The following is a 20933-nucleotide window of genomic DNA, read 5'->3' on the forward strand; positions in this document are numbered from 1 at the left end:
TACTACTGGATACCATGATTTTTCAGAGTTTTAAAGGGATGGTTCACCCAAAACTGAAAATTATGTCATTAAGTTCCAAACCTGTCAGACTTTTGTTCAACCAAAGAGGTTTGGAGGTCAAGTAGGTTCGGCAGAGCTTCTGTTTATGTTTGCTGATCAATGTTTAAATGTGAATACAAGCCTAAATTAAATCTGTTCATCATATAAAGCGGTCGAGTATCTTTTTGGACTAAACCTTTCTTTGGACTAAGAAAATTTGGACTAAACCACTCGATTCATATGGATCGGTTTTATAATTTCTTTATAAACTTTTTGAAGCATCAAAATGGAATTTGCGTAACTGTCAATGGTGAGAACAGAAAACTCTCAGATTTCATTCTTCTCAATGACACACTCAAAAGATCTTCATTTGTGTTTCGAAGATGAACGAAAGTCTTACAGGTTTGGAATGCCATGAGGGTGAGTAGCTAATTGATGACAGATTTTTTTGGGTGAACTATCCCTATAACTGGATTAAATAAATAAAAAAATTACAGTCCAGATGTCATTTGTCCTCAGGGACCTTCTTTACTTTAAATTAATGCAATTAATTAGTATGTAGATCCGAATTCAATGTGAATTCTAGTCCTACCTTAAGAGCGGACTTGATGCGCGTCCCCGTGAGTAGTACGCGCCGCTAGTGAGATCATGTGAGAGTCCACGCTTCTGAACGTCTCAGTTACGTACTGTATGTAACCCTAGTTCCCTGAAGAGGGAACGAGACGCTGCGTCGATACGCTGCGGGAATGCCCCTGCGTGATTGTGTCATGAAGCCATATGAAATCAGTCCAATAGCGAGACAGAACATCATAGGCGGGTGACTTCATCGACCAGGAAACTATAAAGCACCCCTGAATCACAACAGCGCTAGCTTCTGATAGGCTGAAGCAAGTTGATCACGGGCATACCGGGAGTGTGGCAGGGTGATACAGTATGTTACATATGTAACCCATTCCATTTCAAGGGAACTCGAGCTGTGTCGAAACGCTGCGGGAACGCTAATACCCACGTCGCCATAAGAGCAAATGTCCGTCCATGTGAAGTCAAAGCGCACATTTGGACGAAAGCGCCTGCGCCCCTGGAGTGAAGCTGAAGTCAGGATCATAGATCCTAAAGAATGTGTGCGGTGAGAACCACCCTGCCGCATCACAAACATCATGTAGGGAAACTCCTGACAATAAAGCTTTAGAAGCAGCCATACCCCTAGTCGAGTGAGCTCGTACAGCCAAAGGTGAAGGTTAACCAGCCGACTCGTAAGCAAGTGAGATAGTCTCAACCACCCACTTGCACATCCTCTGCTTAGATGCAGGACACCCCTTTCTGGGTGACCCAAAACAAACAAACAGCTGTTCAGATTTTCTCCACAGGGCAGCTCTGTGGACATAAGAATCTAGGGCCCTCACAATAACGAAACAATAACGGTCCTCAGATCCATCTTGCCCTTAGAAGACTTCGCCTGAGAGCGCCGCATCCCATTCTTTTTGTGGGGGAGCGCAAGAAGTGACACTCTGCTTTTGTTGTGCCCACTGTGAGGAGCTAGTCGACGGCTGGGGCTGCTCCCGCCCAGCAGACCCTGAAACATGAGTGCGGAGTGGCAGGAATTTCTGGAACGCCGCTGCCTGCTTTTTTTCTTCTTGGAACCTCTCGATGACAGTGTTTACGGAGTCACCAAAGAGGCCCGCAGGGGAAAGCGGGGCATCCAGAAGGAACGTTTTTTCTCTCTCCTTCATTCCTGAGAGGTTCAGCCATAGGTGTCTCTCCATGGCCACCAGGGCTGCCATAGAACGGCCCACTGACTTGGCCGTCTCCTTGGTGGCACGGAGAGACAAACCTCCTTACTCTCACTCATATCTTTTAGTAGGTCAGCCTGGTATGCCTGCAGAATGGAAATTGTGTACAGGCATGCCACGGCCTGACCTGCCACTGAATAAGCCTTACCCACCAAAACCGATGTATTTTTAGTGGCTTGGAGGGTAATGCCGGTGCTTTAAAGGACAATGCAGACTCAGGGGAGAGATGGCTCACAAGCATCTCTTCAGCCCTGGGCATCGCCCCATAACCGTGTTGTTTGGACCCATGTACATTTGAATAAGTAGATAGCTGGGGACTATATACACGGTACAAAACCAGTCTTTTCCACGACTTCGGCACCTCAGTGTGGAGGTCGGGAAAAAACAGCAAGCACCGGCGTGGAGGCTGCATGCGGGAAGGCAGAAAACGTTCAACGAGCTTACTTTTCTGCCTAGATTCTTGTTTGTACATTCAATGCTTAATTTTTTCTACTGCACGAGTGAGCACCTCCACAAGCTCCTCACATGCAGGAGACTGAAGTGACGAGTCTTCAGTATCTCCTGTTCTGATACGAACAACATCCAATTCCTCAGAACTAGATAGTTGCAGTACCGGGGCCTCAGCCTGGGCGGAAGTAAGCGCAGAGCGTGCTTCCGAACCCTGAACTGAGGCTCTGGATCTGACAGGTGAAGGCTGAGATAAGGCTGGGCCCGTCTCAAACCCCTCTGTCAGATCCATTTGCGAACCCCACGTCTGAAGTCGACACTCTGCCACGGCAGAAGCGGGACCCAAGCCGCAAAGGTGGTCGAACCGAACCACCTTCCTCGAAGAGCGATCGGCGGGAGTGCAGCGTTCTTAATGGAACGCTGGTCGAGTGGTCGAGATGGTCAAGAGCTGCCTGGGTGTGCTGCACTCCCAAACAAACAACACATAGTTGGTGTGTATCCCCACCTGTGATATATTGAGTGCAGGGATGTATACACTTCCTATAATGTTGTTCGCTCGCCATGTTATAGTTTATATATATATATATATATATATATATATATATATATATATATATGTGTGTGTGTGTGTGTGTGTGTGTGTGTGTGTGTGTGTGATAAAACTCCTGCCTAGTTTCAACTAAGACAGACAAAAACAATGATTCAAACATAGCGCTTGCTGAAGGCACAGAATCTAGCGCTGTTGTGATTCAGGGGTGCTTTATAGTTTCCTGGTCGATGACGTCACCCGCCCATGCCGTTCCGTCTTGCCATTGGACTGATTCCATGCGTGCTTCATGTCGCAATCACGCAGCTCGAGCTCCCTTGAAAGGGAAAGTAGGTTAGCAGGGTAGAGTGAGAGGAGAGGGAGGACAACGTTTCATACCGCGCCATAACACACGTCGAATGCGACTTGAATTTGTTGCTGAAAGTGAAGACCTTTAGACACGCGCATTTACTTCTATTTTCTTTTCTTAATAATGCTCACAGTAGGAGTTGAAAAGTTTAATTCGGGTAGCTGTCTCAAGTTAGCTAAGTTACTTAGTTCGAATATATTTCTTCGCCAGTGAACTTTGGAGAATCAAGAAACTGCAATCAAAATGAGAGGTAAGATGTTTGTAGCACTGTATGGCATATAACTATTACATTGACATTGCATATTACTTTTAAATGGTCTCTAAACATTTAGCCATATAGTAATGCAGGAATGTTTTCATGCAGAGATTTGTGTGCTGCTTCCCTGTGACATTTGCCACGCGGACACTTGTTACTTTGTAACGCGTTTAAATGTTCGTTGGCATTCCATTCTATGTCAAATGTTACAATGAATCATAGGCAGATGTCAAACATTTGTTTGAAATTCTGACGCAGATGGATGAAGCTTTCAGCGGCAGGTCGTGATGCTGGCTTGTGTGACAGGTTTTATTACGTAATGAGTGTAAAATTATTAAAAAAAAATTCCTGTATGAAGATAAGCTGTAATATATCCTCTAAAAAATATTGATACAACTTGCATTCGGTGAATAAAATGTCTCACACTATCGTGACGCATACAGTCTCTTAAAACAAAATATTTCTGCTGAACACGCTTTGTTTTTGTAATGTCAGTTAAATCCTCGCCTTATTTGGTTCTCGTGATACTGTTGAGTGTAAATGTTGAGTTGCGTGTTGTTGTTTTCGCAGGGCAGCATGGCCGGCTGCCGGCTGTGTGAGCAGCGCTCAAACCTGCTGTTCCACTGACCTAGTTATGTCACTGAACATTACACAGCATTCACAGGAGGGAAAGAGGGAATGAGGGAGAGATAGAGAGAGGGGAGGGGCTTTGCTGGAGTCGTGTAGACCCATGTGGTCTGTTAAGTGATATATGGCCACCACAGCGCCTTCATGAACTTGAGTTTGAACTTGAACTCCGTTTCAGACAATAACCATTTATTAGAGCAATCTCACCAATTTATGTAACATGCATACTATGAGGATGAAATGCTGTTATTACTTATCGATCAACATCAGTTTATATACGGTAATAAAATTGTATATGGAAATATGGGCACACTTTATTTAAGGTGTCTGTGGTACAGTGTAATTATACATTTACGTACCTAGTAATAAGGTTTGGGTTAGGGTGAGGGTTTGGTTTAGTATACTATAATTTTTAGTTTTACTATAATTCATAGTTATTACTAGAGTACTACATGTAACACATGTAACAAGGACACTGTAAAATAAAGTGTTACTGGAAATATTTACATTATTATATATATTGTTTTGTAATACAAAAATTATGGTTAGTGAGAGTGCCAAAACTGGTCAAATATCTCTATTTTATTTATTTATTTAGTTATAATTAAGTGAAATATATTATAATATTAAATTATTATAAGCACTATTTTTTACAATGACAAAGTTTCCAGCTTAATATCATTAAATTAATTAACGTTACCACTCTCATCTAAATTAGATGAGTAAATAGTCAAAATTCTCTTCTCTATTTGTGCTTATAGGTGAAAGTGCAAAAATTCTGATGAAATGTAAAAATAAATTTCTCAAATGACAACAATCATGAGCGGTAATCAAGATTACAGCAATTTGTTATTTCCTTCAAACAGTGTTTTTTTTTTTTACAATATGTCTGTTTGAAAAGTCTGAACAAAAAGAGTGGGTAACACTTTATTTTTACTGTGTCCTTGACATATGTAAATATGTTACATGTACTTACCATAGTAATAACAGTAAAGTATGCATAATTACATGCATCTAACCGTCAACCAAATCCTAATCCTACCCTAACCCTATACAGTAGTTAGTACATGTAGTTAATTTTTATTACTCAGTAAATAATTACACTGTAACACAGACACCTTAAAATAAAGTGTAACCAAAGAGTGTTCTTTAGCTTGGCTTCTTAAAAAGAACGGTTTACCTTTTACCTGGAGTTGAGTAAATATTAAATCATTTCATTTACCTAGTGCCCCAACCTCCTTGTCTGTAAGTACAAAGTGAGGATTTTGTCTCAACCATTTTGTTTGCTCTCTGGACAAATGTTAAAGCCAGTTGCAGGCGTACATGTCCGGACATACTGTCGTGAGGTGGGGCTGTGTTTAAATATACACACCGTGGCTCATGTTCACAGGGTAGCGGAGGATAGATACTGAAAAAGAGCAGATCTGCACTCTGTCAGGAATATCTTTTTAATGTAAATCCTGGAAGTTTTGTGTGGTCTGTCTTGTGTCATCGGTCTTAACGTACCTCTAATCCCCTCTGTTCTGATTCAAGTCTTTCACTAAAATTATGATAATCGATTCACATCAAAGAAAACGCACACAAACAAATGCATGCATAAATGAAGCTGTTTTCCCATTGAGAGCCATTTGAAAACCCATTGAGTGGGTTTAAATTTTAAGAGCGTGGCCATTTGCCAATTGCCTCTCCTACTGTTTGGTTTGGCATAAGTGCAGTCTTTAAATACAGACCTTTGCATGTATGACCTTTATTTTTATGATGACCAGACAGCAGGAACATTTGGCAGGAGTCTCAAGAAAAGTGACTCACTGACACACTGACCGTTTCACACACTCATCAGTCTTATCAGAAACTACTGTGTAATTCTGTTCTGTCTGCGTGAAGCCGTCTGGATTTCACATCGCTTGGGTGAAACTCAGAAGTTATTATGTAAAATAGGTGGGGTGTTAAATCATTGTTCTTTACTCTGGCCTACATATGCCAACCATTGCGGAAACATTGTGATTAAAAACATGTCTACACCTCATTACATGAGTTTGTAAAAATAAAAATGACACGTTTGACTAAATTTTAAATTTTATCTTTTACTTTTTCCAAGGGTCAGTGGCTTGTATTATCCTTAACGCTTACGGTAAAAATCAGTTACGTACTCCTGCTTTATCTAATCTGCCGTCTTGTGTTATGTCACCACAATAGACTTTACTGCTTAACACAATGTTCTGTACTCAAAGATAATTGCATTATAGCACCTGTCCGCAAACAGAGATAACAGAGGCTGCTGCTCAAAGTAGATTTGAACCATTTTCCTTAATTGCTCTGCACGTAAATAATCTTCATCTGTCTTTATTTTTTTATTTTTTTGTCTATGCTATCACACACTTTTAGAGTATAAGGGACTGTGGAAAATTAAAGCATTATGATCCCTCAGTGATGCTAATATGAAACAGATGAGTAGGCCTATATTAGGTATTTTGGGGTCATATTATACATCTGCAAATCTTCGGTACACAGGACTTGTTCTTGCTTTTGAAAACTGCTAAAAGAAGTGCAGAAGATCAGAATGGAACAAAATGCAGGTCTCTTGAGAAATTATGCTATTTTAAAGGTTCCTCATTTTGTTTAAGAGTCTCCTACAACAGATTTACATGCATCTAAGGTAAAAAAACTAAATATACTTTGCACATCACCTAATTTTTCCAAAGAGTCTGAAAACAGTTTGTCAGACGATTCAGTTTCTCTAAAACCCTCTATTCCGAGAGCCTGCTCTGCTCTAATTGGTCAATGGCCTAGTTTTCGGAAATGAAACGACCATTACCATATCTGAATTTCAGCTTCGGAGGCTTCCTTGGCACTTGAAACACAGTGATACGAACAGTAACGATGGCGTCGGTTTTACCGTATCAATTCTAGCGCGAGTCCTCGTCCTTTTGAAGAGCTGCAAAGTGGATTCACAGCGACAACATGAACCAAACTCTTCCAGGCCTCAGCTACAACCACAGTGTAGTCCTCCCTCCATTGACAGGCTATGCAACTAACACTTTGTCACTTCAAAAAGTTAATAAAGAGCGTAAATCTTCAAATCCATATGAATAGAGCGATTTAGTCCAAATTTTCTGAAGAGACACGATCGCTTTATATGATGAACAGATTTAGGTTAGGCATTTATTCACATATAAACATTGTCAGCAAACATACACAGAAGCTCATTTACCTTATGGAAATGAAAACAGCTTCTGTTGGACTGATCTCAGTCTTCTTCCCTGAAGCACTTCTTCACCACTAGAGCATCTTGGACAATCTGAGTAAACATGACAACAATACAAGTGACAACTTAAGACTAGTAAAATGATGGAAGGGAATTATTATTACATTGACAAGAAGTTAATCATGAAGAAAAACACATGCATGCAAACATACCTGTTTTGCCTTATCAGCATCTATGCTGAATCTGGCACTCACCCTTTCTGATTGGTTTTGCACTGCTCTCTCTGTCTCTTTATGGTCAGTTTCAGTGTGTGTGTGCTTGGGGTTGAAATCTTGTGGGAGACTCTAAGAGAGAAAAGCAAAACATTATTTTCACGTTGTCTTGTCTGTAAAGGCATTAAGGGCTACATATAAACATTTACACTACCATATTAAAAGTATGGAGGCCTTGAAAGAATGACTGAAGTGTTATATGTTTTTCCCGTAGGCATGCCAGCAGAAATAATTTCTCCCGGACATCTTACAGTTAAGCATAAATGTGTTCTGGAAAATGTTCTCTTCCACATTGGTGTCTGTGTCAAAGGCTTGAAGAGCTGCAGTTCTTGCAAACCTGAATTTGCTTTTAACAGAAAAGTCTTTTAACAATAGCATGAATATAGACATTTCAGGTTTTTTCATATTCAAGTAGAACCTATATGACTATTTGCAAACAGCAAAGCTTTTAAAACTTAATGTCAGCATATGGCTTAAAGGGTTCACCCAAAAATGAAAATTCTGTCATTAATTACTCACCCTCAAGTTCATCTTCAGAACACAAATACAAATATTTTCGATGAAATCCAAGAGCTTTCTGACCCCACATAGGCTGCAACGTAACCACCACTTTCAAGCCCCAGAAAGGCATTGTAAAAAATAGTCCATGTGACTACAGTGCTTCAACCTTAATGTTATGAAGCAACGAAAATACTTTTTGTGAGGAATGAATCTTAAAAGCAAGGAAAGTGAAGCAAAAGAATAGCAGTACTAGTGGGTTAATTTGTATTTACTTTAAAGTAAACAAACAAGTGCAGATGAAGCGCACGTCAGACACGTCTCATGAGTGAACATCAACTGTTCTTTTCATACGTGACTAGAAAATATCCATCCATCCAATGTATAGCATATTATATATACTTTGTCTCTATGTAAAAAAAAATCATTAATATCAAGATTTTAATTTAAACATGTATTATTAAATATATAAATAAAATAATTTAAAAATAATAGTAATGATAATGTAAATATTGATATAAAATTGTATTTATTACAGAGTATTATCTGCCAAAAAAAAAAATCAATTTAGTTTGTCCCTAAGTGTCAATTCTTATGTGTTCCTGTTGAGACCACCTTAACAGAGAGAAGGGAAAGGGCTATTCAAATTACATGCACTGGGGATCCGCCCACAGCCGCCCTCCCCTTTTCACTGAGAAAGTATGTCAGTAGGACAGCGAGTCCACATGGGCTTACAGCCAAGCCGAATTGAGCGACATTTAGAGCCGGCCAATCGCAGACACATCTGCCCGAGCATCAACCAATAGGCAGTCAGAAGTGCCAGGGAGGCGGAGCATCTGCATTATTAGACTGAGCAGCTCTGAATGGCGTGTTTGTGGAATGTTTGCAGACGAAGGTTATATAACACCACACAGAGAGCGGTGCGGGAGGGGCACCCGAGGGCTTACAGATTTTTCCATTGCATGCCACAGTGTATCTTGGTCATTGCTTTCAGCTGACAGAGCTAGAAAGACAAAATGGAGGATGTTTTTTTTCCTGCTTGTAGTTGCAAGCTTAGTTTTTTTCCATGCCACCACTACATGCAACATATGCTAGAAAATATAATTTTTTATTGCATAATTATTGTGTAACTGTACCACAAAGCATATTCATTCATTCATTCATTCATTCATTTATTCAATATGCCCTTCATTCGTTAATTATTTATTTATTTATTTATTTAATGTAATTAAATGGATATATATGGGTAGTTGTCTATAATAAGATTTTAAGTTAAACCGCTATTATTAAAAATGTACATGAATATAATACATTTTATTGCATAATAATTGTGTAACTGTTATCACACATTTATTTATTTATTTGGTTTATTCTTTCTATTAATGAATTCAGTTTTTGTCAATAATTAAATATTTGTTTACATACTGTTCACCTTTAATTAGGAGGGATCTAGTTTCTAAAAGTCCCTACACTGTGTTGATCATATGAGTTGCATCAGAACCTCTTGTAAAAGCCGAGACATAATACACCCTTCAGTCGGAAAATCAATCCTCTGGCTATTTCTGTCCTTCATGCCATGCAGAGTGAGAGATATCTCTCTAACTGTATTGGTTGATATTATTTGTGGTGTATTTCAAAAATGTATTTGAGCATATGTACTTTTCTATGTGTTCAGGTCACGTTTTTGCTTTTAATTCTTAAAATGATGTTGTTTTTATTCCAGCTCAAATTGAGGTTATACCGTGCAAGATCTGTGGCGACAAATCCTCCGGGATTCACTATGGTGTTATTACGTGTGAAGGGTGCAAGGTGAGAATTCAGCTTTAATTCCCTAATGATAGTAAGACAATACAATAAGTCATATTGTCTTCTTTTCTAACCGTAGATGTGCAATTTGCTGTTATTAAACTCACAGTAACAAAATGATCCTTTTGTGCTCTGTCCCTTTTGTGCTCTATCCCTCCTTTATGTTTGTCATTCGATGCCAGGTCACACCCATGCAAAGCCACACCACACCTGACCTGATATTATCTGTCCTGTACACCGAGGTAACGATGTTTCTTTTTTGCAGGGTTTTTTCCGACGCAGCCAGCAGAACAATGCCATGTACTCATGTTCACGGCAGAGGAACTGCCTGATCGACCGAACCAATCGGAACCGCTGCCAACACTGTCGTCTGCAGAAGTGCCTGGCGCTTGGCATGAGCCGTGATGGTGAGCGCGAGTCTTAACGTCAAACTACCCCACCAGCTGAATTTTAGGGATAGGGACACAAATATAAGTACTGGACAAGGAGGGCAGGGTCAAAGGGCAGATGTTATTATTTTTGTGACTACGACTATTTTTTGTACCCTTTGTTCGGTTTTAATGGATCCTTGCTACGGAAGCTTGTTTCTGCCACAGAATACATTTTAAAAAAGCTAAATGCGACTTTTTATCTCACAACTCGGACTATTTTTCTCGCAATTGCGAGTTTACATCTCGCAATTTTGTCTTTTTATCTCAGAATTGTGTGTTAAAGTTATAAACTTTTTTTGCAACGCAATTGTGTGTTATAAAGGCAGAATTGCCAGATATAAACTCGCAATTGAGAAAAATAAAGTCAGAATGGCGAGATATAAACTCAATTCTGACTTTATAACTCTAAACTGCTAATTTATATCTCTCCATTCTGACTTTATTTTTCTCAATTGCGAGTTTATATCGGGCAATTCTGACTTTATAACACGCAATTGCAAGTTTATATCACTCAATTCTGAGAAGAAATGTCCGAATTGCAAGATGTAAACTGTAAAAAGTCACAATTATATTTTAAAATGTTTTATTCTGTGGCGGAAACAACCTTCCATGCCTTGCTGAATGAGTAAAAAAAAAAAATTTGGACCCCAAAATTTTGTATATAAATATAAATTAATCATATAAATGCTATTTAAATAATTAGTAATGATAAGTGAAGTAAAAGTAACCGTCTCACTTTCGCTTTCTGTAGCGGTGAAGTTTGGCCGAATGTCAAAGAAACAGCGGGACAGCCTGTATGCAGAGGTGCAGCGGCACCAGCAGCTGTCTCGAGACTGCCTGGCGGGTTTAGGTGGCGGTCTGGCATCACGTGACTGTGAGGATACGGGCGAAGACAGCGCACACAGCCGACCGTACAGCAGTGGAGGATCCAGCTCCAACCTCAGCGACCTGGACGACATCGCCACGCTGCCCGACGGCTTGCTATTCGACCTGCCGCTCACCCCAGAGGAGGCGGGCGAGTACTGTGCTTTGGAGATGCTCGGCGGGTCTGGGAGCGCAGGAAGTGGAAGTTCATCCAATCAGAGCTCTCCGGGACCCAGCTCTGTAGATTTTGCAGAATCTGTGAGAGTCAAGCATGAGTACATCCTGCCTGAAAACAGCCTATTTACACACTCTCTCCTGAGCTCTTTACCAGACAACTGCTCTCTACACGACATAGGTGAGCTGCCATTATAGATTCACATTTTATGATCATAATGTTAATCATTATACTAATGTAAGTTTAGATTGAGATTCTGACATTATTTTAATAACAATTTTCCCTTAAATTCTCATTACTGAAAATCCTCCTGTTCGGACACAATAAAAATTTGTATTGCAATAAAATTTATTTAGTTTAGGGTCCAATTCTCACTATTAACTATGACTTTTGCCTTAAAAAACTCATAATTACTGTTTATTAATAGTTAGTAAGGTAGTTGTTACGTTTATGTATTGGGTTGGAATTGGATTAAGGGATGTAGAATATGGTCATGTAGAATAAGGCATTAATATGTGCTTTATAAGTGCTAATAAACAGTAAAAATCCTAGTAATATGCATGCAAATAGGCAATTTTATTGCTTTGGACCCTAAACTAGTGTTACCATTAGATTTAGTAAAAAAAAAAAAAAAGTATACTGACAATTTTACTTTACAGCTCATGATATCTATTATTTTTGCATGAATTTATGGCACATCATATATCAGTGCATATACCTATTTATTTATAACATTATGTATTTTATAATCTATATCAATAAATAGGTAACACTTTATACTAAGGTCTTATTTGTTAACCTTAATTAATGCATTAACTAACAATGAGCAATACAGTTGTTACAATATTTATTCATCTTTGCTAATGTTCGTTAATACACACTTTTGATTTTAAGTATTAGTAAATGTTGAAATGAACTAACTAAGAACAAAAATTCTTTAGAAGTAATGTTATGTTTAACAAATTAAACATTATTGTAAAGTGTTACTGATATATCTATATAATATATGGTTTGGTTCTACAAATATGCTTAAATTTGATATACATTTGTATTTATGTAGGCTATTTTTATAGATTATATAATCTGTCTGTATTATATATGTCTATAGATGTTTAATTATAATATCTATTTTATAATCTATATTTGCATCTATAGATGGATATATCTATATAATATATTCCTTATTTAGATATGTACATTATTTCTGATTCTGCTTATGTCTGTTTATATCTAGATAGACAGATACTAAAGGAAAATGTGCTAATGTGTTGAAATTATGTTCAGAGCGGATCACTCAAAACGTGGTGAAGTCTCACCTGGAGACGTGTCAGTACAGCCCAGAAGAGCTGAAGAAACTCACCTGGAACCTCTACACACCTGAAGAAACCTGCAGCTTTCAGCTCAAGGTAGAGCATCATCATACTACATCTCTTGATTGTGCTTGCTGATTTGTCTCTTTGTTAACGGCTGTATTATCAATCTCTGTGCTTTCAGTCTGCAGAATGGATGTGGCAGCAGTGCGCCCTGCACATTACAAACGCCATCCAGTACGTTGTGGAGTTCGCCAAGCGCATCTCTGGATTCATGGACCTCTGCCAGAATGACCAGATCATCCTGCTCAAAGCAGGTCAGTGCTGCCTTAGTCCCACACGGATTACAGATTACTAATCCCTGATTATACAACAGATTTCTCATCCGCATCACCTTATCCATTTACTGCCATGATGTGGCATTTCTGATGTGGCCCTAAGCGGCCGTTAAATCTCATTATTAGTTTCATCACTATTACTATTGTTACGATAACACCATTAGATCGTTCCAGTTTCTTGAGCATTGTCTTTCATACTACATTTAGAATACTCTGAGGCCAGGTATTGACATGCGATTCAGGTAATGCCAAACGCTCAGTAAATTAGTCTCATTTGCACAGCACAGTTTTCAGTCTAGCAGAGTGCTTGGATGTGGATGATGCATTGTGATCCAAACACCTGAAAGGACTCTTTAAAATGCGCAATTTGTGCTTGACTGCATTGTGTTTGGATATATGCCTGGATAAAATGCCATTCTCCATTATTATACCGTCAATTGGTAATTTTCTGCTGCTGATAAAAAAAAATACAGACACAGTACAAGAAGAACTATTTCAGTGTATTTAGTGGCTGGTGAAACTGGATTGTGGGTGGTTAGAGAATAAAACACTATTTTTTTCTTGGAATAACGACGTGGGGCAACTGTTTTGTGAATTCGCCCCACGGGATTCTGTTCTGTCCACGTTCTGCTTAAACTTGAAACTTGCATTAACGTTTGTCTCCTCTTGTGTTTGTTTCTCCAACATTCTACCTACTTTTACACTTTGTGCTTACCGTATGAAAAAAACCCTTCAATAAACAAAACTCAAACTTTCTAAATGTCATTTTAAACAACCACAAACACAATGACATTTCATTTTGATGGTGTTTATTGTTCCCATATTTGGTTAAAAAAAAAAAATCTGTGTGTATTTTTGCACGGTGGAGCATATTCCCGCTTTTCCTTCCCTCTCTCTTGCATTTTTTTTATCTGTTTTTTTTCTATCTTTCTATTTCTGTCTGTCTATCTTTTTGTCTCTGTCTCTGTCTCCGTCTCTCTCTCTCTCTCTCTCTCTCTCTCTCTCTCTCTCTCTCTCTCTCTCTCTCTCTCTCTCTCTTTCTGCTTTTTCCCCATCCCATTTTTTTTTGCCGCTCTCTTTCTCTCTATTACTATTCCAGGATGTCTGGAAGTCTTGCTGATCCGAATGTGTCGTGCTTACAACTCTTCCAACAACACAATGTTTTTTGATGGCAAGTTTGCCAGCCCTCAGCTCTTCAAAGCTCTCGGTGAGTGTCTGGAAATGTTCAGAATAGCATGCTACCATCTTAAGCATACTATTTCAGCAGTATACTCTGAAGAGAGTACCTACGGTTGACCTGCTATATATGAGAAAATGTGGAATAAACAACACATTCATACTAGGTTCTGCATCCTACATTTTAATGGACTCAATTTGAATTTCCATTTCCTATTTGATGAATAAACTAGATGCAATCACTGAATTCAGAATAGCATGTTAGGATACTATTTAATCTATATAGTAGTATGTTTTTCCATGTTCAGCCAATGTGAGCAACAGTTATTAACATATGTTTCTTCACCCTTTATTTAATCAGACTGTCAAGACGATTTTAGACTAATTGGATTGCAAATGCAAAATAAAATTTTCAGTAGAATAACTGGATACCCTTGCGGAATTAAACATACATATAAGATTGCGTTGAGATTGTGACAAATGTAATCAGGTCATGTGATTACAATGTAGCAGAAAACTGCTGTTTGAAATGTGTATCTTTTCATAAGGTGAAACTATATAAACAATATTCAGTGTATACTATGCAGTAAGCAGAACCCAATTATTCAATTTCAATTCAAACGCATCCTCTTTTACTTTATAACACACAACACCAGCAGCCTTTTAAGAGCAAGAATGGAGGCGTCATGAATCAATAAGGCACAAGAGCTAATGGGTTTTTAACCCAGTTAGTAAATACAAGTGATGCTTGGGTGAGTAATAGCTCATCAACGTTAAATGGAAGCATTGCAGAAAGCACTCAGTGCAAAACATATTACATAAAGACTTGTATTCTTGGAATAAGTTATTAGAATGATTTGTAGATAATACCATTTCTTTTTTTTATTAGCTTTTTTTCAAATTGGGTATGTTTAAAGTCAGCATGAATTGAAAATTCACCCTATTTATTTTTTAAATGCATGTTATAGATTTTATCTTGATTAACTGGTGCATAGAGCCAAGTCAATAAGGAAGAACATTTCTGTCGCTACTCTACTTCCGTTTTTTTTTTTTACACGACTTTAAATGCACAATACAGACACTACAAACTATTATATTCACGATAAAGACTGTTCTAAGTTATTGCTTAAGTCTGCATTATTCTCACAAATTACCTGAAGCTTTGTGCCCAGAACATCTAATAATTTCCTCTTTCTAACATTAATGGAACCCAACAGATCCATTAAATCATTTCATGTTAAACAAAAAGAGATTGGTTCTGGGCAAATTATGGACCTCAATGGAAATGTAATTTATTTCTTCATCTTCAACATGGTAACTAGCATGTGTATGTGTTTGTAGGGTGTGATGACCTGGTGAACACTGTCTTTGAATTGGCTAGAAGTCTGAGTCGTCTTCAGCTGAGCGAGGAGGAAATGGCTTTATTCAGCGCCGCGGTTCTGCTGGCTCCAGGTGAGACACTCACACCCATGTCTGCTACCAATTTAGCGACTTATTCCCTGAAGAAAAGGATTTTAAAGCTGGGTTTATGTGCTCTCAAGAAAAAGTAACATGTGCCATGGTCAGACTTGCATACTTGCATAAAATGAGACACATTCTCACAGTTTGAAACCCCTGCTCTGTGTTTGTGTGCTGCTCAGATCGGCCATGGTTGACGGAGTCTCAGCAGGTTCAGAAGCTCCAAGAGAAGGTTTACGTGGCCCTTCAACACAGCATGCACATGAACGGAGCCACTACTGAGAAACTGGACAAGGTGAGGAACAAGACACACACACACACGGCACTTTACAGAGAACTTTGAGAATATTTAAGAAAACAAATTAAATTATAAAAATACTAATATTATGAATCATCCAAAGAGAGTAATGCCAGGTACACATTGCACTGTCAAGTTTGACATCAGCTATGGTTCAGTGAGTGATTTATCAGACCCAATGAATTCACAACTTTGTGAATCTGCTTGACTGATTCTTTAAAAAGAAGTTCTGCACCCATTCTGACCCAGAAAACACACAAATTAAAGTATGTATATATATATATATATGAACAATATTACACAAGTATGAGTGCGATATGGCTCTATATCAGTAGCATGGCTGTGAGTAGGCCATAGGCACGAGGCTGTAGGTAATCACAGCCGTGCTGCTGATATAGAGTCATATCGCACGACAAGTGGGATATTGCTTTTACACAACAGTTTGACGGCACAAGTGTGTAAATAAATGGAGTGGAGACGATGGAGTATCTTCCTCTTTTGTGCAGAACTACTTCCTTCCGCCACATATTAAAAAAAAAATTATGAGAGAGACATATCGACAAAGCGAGTGTAATTTCTGCATCTGATATAGCATTTAAAGTTAGTAAGTTGGTATGAAAATTAACAAAATGACAGAAACAACAGTTAACATGCTAAATGCACAATACTAACATGAACTGTTAAAGAAACATATGGAAGCTGCTCCTGATGAATAGAATAAACATCATATGCTTGCATGCAAATCCTTCCCAACTAACAGACGTACCAGTTACGGAATTTATTGGTACTTTTTGGTAATTTCCTGACTTACTAATTGACAACGTATTGTCTAGGTTACTAATGTAACACCCGTTCACTGAAGGAGGGCACGGAGACGTCAGGTCCCCATGACGTCAGTTGAACGTGACTGACTGAATGAGGACTATGACGTTGCATGCACGTAATTTCTTTTGCTCTTTATATATAGTGAAGTGGTACACAGCACGTGCTGACAGGAAATGAAAGTTCTTTTTTCTGAGGTGAGATTTTTATTTCGTATCAAGTTACAAAAATAACGTTAAAATAATGACACTGACATATATAGCCTGACAACATCTCATCTGACAGCAGATACTGAATCAGGAGAACACAAACTCTTTACTTAAACTGCATCTAACAGAAGAGTAAACAGCTTTCCCACACATCTTTCCAAATAAAAGCCTCGCATTAGAGAAACATTTCGAATCATGTTTTTTTTATTGTTGTTTCTTTGACTACATACTCCGCGACCCACTCAGAATGGTCTTGCAACCCACATTTGGGTCACGACCCACCAGTTGAGAAAGACTTATCTAATCCGCGCCTAAAAACTCTTAAAACTACATTCCGTGACACGATAACAGAAGTATTTGTAAAATTGCTCCTCCACCATTGACGCTCGCTGTGAGAAATGCTGCCAGTATAGATACGGCAGAAACAAGCAGAGTGATACAAATTGTGAAACGGTTTCAATGTGATATTAGTAGAATATTGCATGGCTGGAAAAGGCTCTCAGCCAATTAGATTTGAAAACCAGAACTAAATGTTGTATATATATATATATATATATATATATATATATATATATATATATATATATATATATATATATATATATATATATATATATATATATATATAAAAAAAACAATATAAAACCAAACAATCATGTTTGGATCAAAGGGGTTTAGCAAAATTCTTTTTGAGCCATATGTTTTTTGACAAAAAAAAACAAACATGCCATGTCAGCTCTTACATGAGAGTTATATTTGTAAATTTTTTTATATAAAATTATACACATTTTGTCCATTCAGTTTGCAACTGCAAACTGTCACAATTTATCAAATATACACCTGCTTTCAAAAGATTGGGGTCAGTATATATATATATATATATATATATATATATATATATATATATATATATATATATGTATATATTAGGGCTGTCAAACGATTAATCGCGATTAATCGCATCCAAAATAGAAGTTTGTGTTTACATAATATATGTGTGTGTACGCTGTATAATTATTTTCTATATATAAATACACACACATTCATATATATTTAAGAAAAATGTGTTATTTATATATAAAATATTTATATATAATATAAATTATATATAATATAAATATATATACACAGTATATACATGCCAATATTTCTTAAATATATACATGCATGTGTGTGTATTTATATATAGAAAATAATTATACACCGTACACACACATATATTATGTAAACACAAACTTTTATTTTGGATGCGATTAATTGCGATTAATCGTTTGACAGCCCTAGTATATATATATATATATATATATATATATATATATATATATATATATATATATATATATATATATATATATATATATATATTTATATTTATTTATTTATTTATTCATTCATTCACTCATTCTGTTCCGCAAGGGTGGATTAAATTGCCAAGGGTGGATTAAATCTATTAAAGTGACAGTAAAGACTTTTTATCATCACAAGATTATAATCATCATTATCAGATTATTGCTTACATTGATGATAATTATAAGAAATGTTTCTTGAGCAGCAAATCAGCATATTAGAATGATTTCTGAAGGAGAGTGTGACTGATAACTAGGAATAAATTATTTCATAATATAATATTTCACAATATTGCTGTTTTTACTGTATTCTTGATAGAATAAATGCAACCTTGGTGAGCATAAGAGACTTCTTTCAAAAAAATCTTACCAACGCCAAACTTTTGAATGGTAGTGTAGTTTCTGTTCCATGGGTTGGTTGATTTATGTACTGCTAAATATCCATGCAAAAAAAACATGTTTGTGCACTAATCCAAAGGTCAGACTTAAATCATCCAGTAGGTTTAGTTCTTGATTTTGGAATATCTGATCTAGACACTCTCGTTGTCTTGTGTTCGCAGATGGTGTCCAAACTACCGCAGATGAAGTCGATCAGTAACCTGCATATTGACAAGCTGGATTTCTTCCGCCTGGTTCACCCGGAAACAGCCTACAGCTTCCCGCCTCTGTACAGGGAAGTGTTCGGCAGCGAGATCAACTTCCCTGACTCCACCAACAGTTAGAGAGAGGGAGATAGTGAGGGAGAGAATGAGAGAGAGTGTGAAGGGGAAATTATAGGCTTGTGTTGAAGAGAGGCCATTACCTGTTAAATGTAATTTTGTTTTAAAAACCTCCAGGGAGAATCCTCAGTCTATTGCAGCACTGTTAGCATACACACACAATACACTACAAACCATGCAAAGTATTTCAGATTCGACAACACATATATGTATTATTCCTGGAATTGTGCTCTCACGTCTGTTATTATTTTACGGAAACACTCCTAAATGATCTTTAATGTACAGATGTATGCTTGCAAGGGCCCTTTGTCCCAACATGTTGATGTCTAAGCATGCTACTATTCCTTCTGCATCTGCACACAAAGAGATTTAAATGGAGGTTTTATAAATATGATTTTAAGAATTTTACAGGATCAAACTCTCTTCCACATGAACATTCAGGAGAGCACAACAACTTTTTTAACGAAGTGCATCCTACGTACTAGGCGACGGTCACACGTCCTTCCCCACCGTAACACTCTTTAAGCACTAACATCGCTTTTTTCCTCCCTCTCCCCCCTCGTTTTTCATCCTCAGACGAATCATGAATGTATCCCACGAAGCGAAGGCACTTATTCTGATTTGAGACCGAATGTACACAATGCACTTTTGGTCTTGCGTTACGCTTTATAAGACTTTGACAATCCACTTAAAGAAAAAAAAAGCCCTAATGTGCCCAGATTGTTCATTTAAAATGAAGGGACCAATATTACCAGTGCAACTTTAAATGACCATTCCATGTTAAATACAAATTTTTAATAATAATAATAATAATAATAATAAATAAAAGTTTAAAATAATACATTTAGAAAAATAATTTCAAAAGCTTTAGAATACAAACACATGCATTGACAGAAATGCACTTATAGTGGAAGTCTATGGGGCAACTGTACAAAACAACTTGCCCTTCTAGTGCTTAACTTTATCTGTTAGCATCTGAGTTTAACTTGTATTTAACCTGGAATATTCCTTTAATGAACCAGAAAACATAAGTGTGCTAAACTCTTTTCTAATGTGCAATAAAACACCCTGATAATCACTACAAACGTTCAGTCATGACCAAACGTTTGTGAATGCCTTGTTTTGTTACAATAAAGTAAAGAAAACCACACAATCCTCACTTTAACAGTTATTTACATAATCTCATACCTCATATTCAGCTGAACTTGACACATTCAGCACAGTATTAGACTCTAGCAAACAACTTCTGACTGCAACAGGACACATTATGAAATGCAGAACTGTTACTCAATAGAATAGAGATAGATAAGGAGTTTGCAAACTTGGGCATGACTGTAAAGGATTGGCGAACACAACTTTCGAAGCAGTGATTCCATCCACACATGCTCTTATTTGCTCAGGCACATTTTGACAGTGTTTGGTGCTGCACCTTATTTTTTTGTTGTCATTTTAAAGCAATGAGAAACCTCAGTCCAATGTCCCCTTCCCTTGTAAATGCCACTTTAGAATGAGAAACCATTAAATGTTCATTTCATTTATATGGACATTTCAAAAAGATTCTTTTGAATAGGAATGTAAATAAATTAGTCTTTTTAGTCAAGAGAGTGAATGAGAGAGAGAGAGAGAAAGGTGGAGTAGGTTAAGGAAGAGAGATGGTGGGAATGTTAACGAAAAGCATGAGCCAGGACTTTCATCAGCCGGCTGTTGAATTCTTCCAGCGTGTGCATGGAAGTACCGGACCAGAGAAATTGAACTGGGTTTGAACTGACTTTTGCCCATTTTGTTCTGGAGCCGCTCCGGACAGGAGAGCCGAGCTGGATGGGATGCCGACATTGACATTGTTCTGTTGATACGTACAGATCTGGGAAAATCCTGATGTTGGGAGACCCTTCCTCCTGTCTAGTGGGTTTCAGATGCTTTCACAAACCAAAAGAAAAGGAGATTCCATCAA

At 37.6% G+C, this 20933-nt stretch overlaps 1 protein-coding gene across 1 annotated transcript; it reads left to right on the top strand.

The window, feature by feature from the left end:
- Positions 1–3146: 3146 nt before the first annotated feature.
- rorcb (RAR-related orphan receptor C b) lies at positions 3147–19778 on the top strand. Its single transcript, XM_079876165.1, has 10 exons — positions 3147–3422; positions 9754–9839; positions 10102–10243; positions 11019–11486; positions 12591–12712; positions 12801–12933; positions 14054–14161; positions 15472–15582; positions 15771–15883; positions 18824–19778. Exons 1-10 carry the CDS (start codon positions 3416–3418, stop codon positions 18983–18985), a joined length of 1452 nt encoding a protein of 483 aa, XP_079732291.1. The 5' UTR covers positions 3147–3415; the 3' UTR covers positions 18986–19778.
- The last annotated feature ends 1155 nt before the right edge of the window (positions 19779–20933 follow it).

This window comes from Squalius cephalus (genome assembly GCF_949319135.1).
Source record: "Squalius cephalus genome assembly, chromosome: 7".
NCBI lineage: Eukaryota > Metazoa > Chordata > Actinopteri > Cypriniformes > Leuciscidae > Squalius > Squalius cephalus.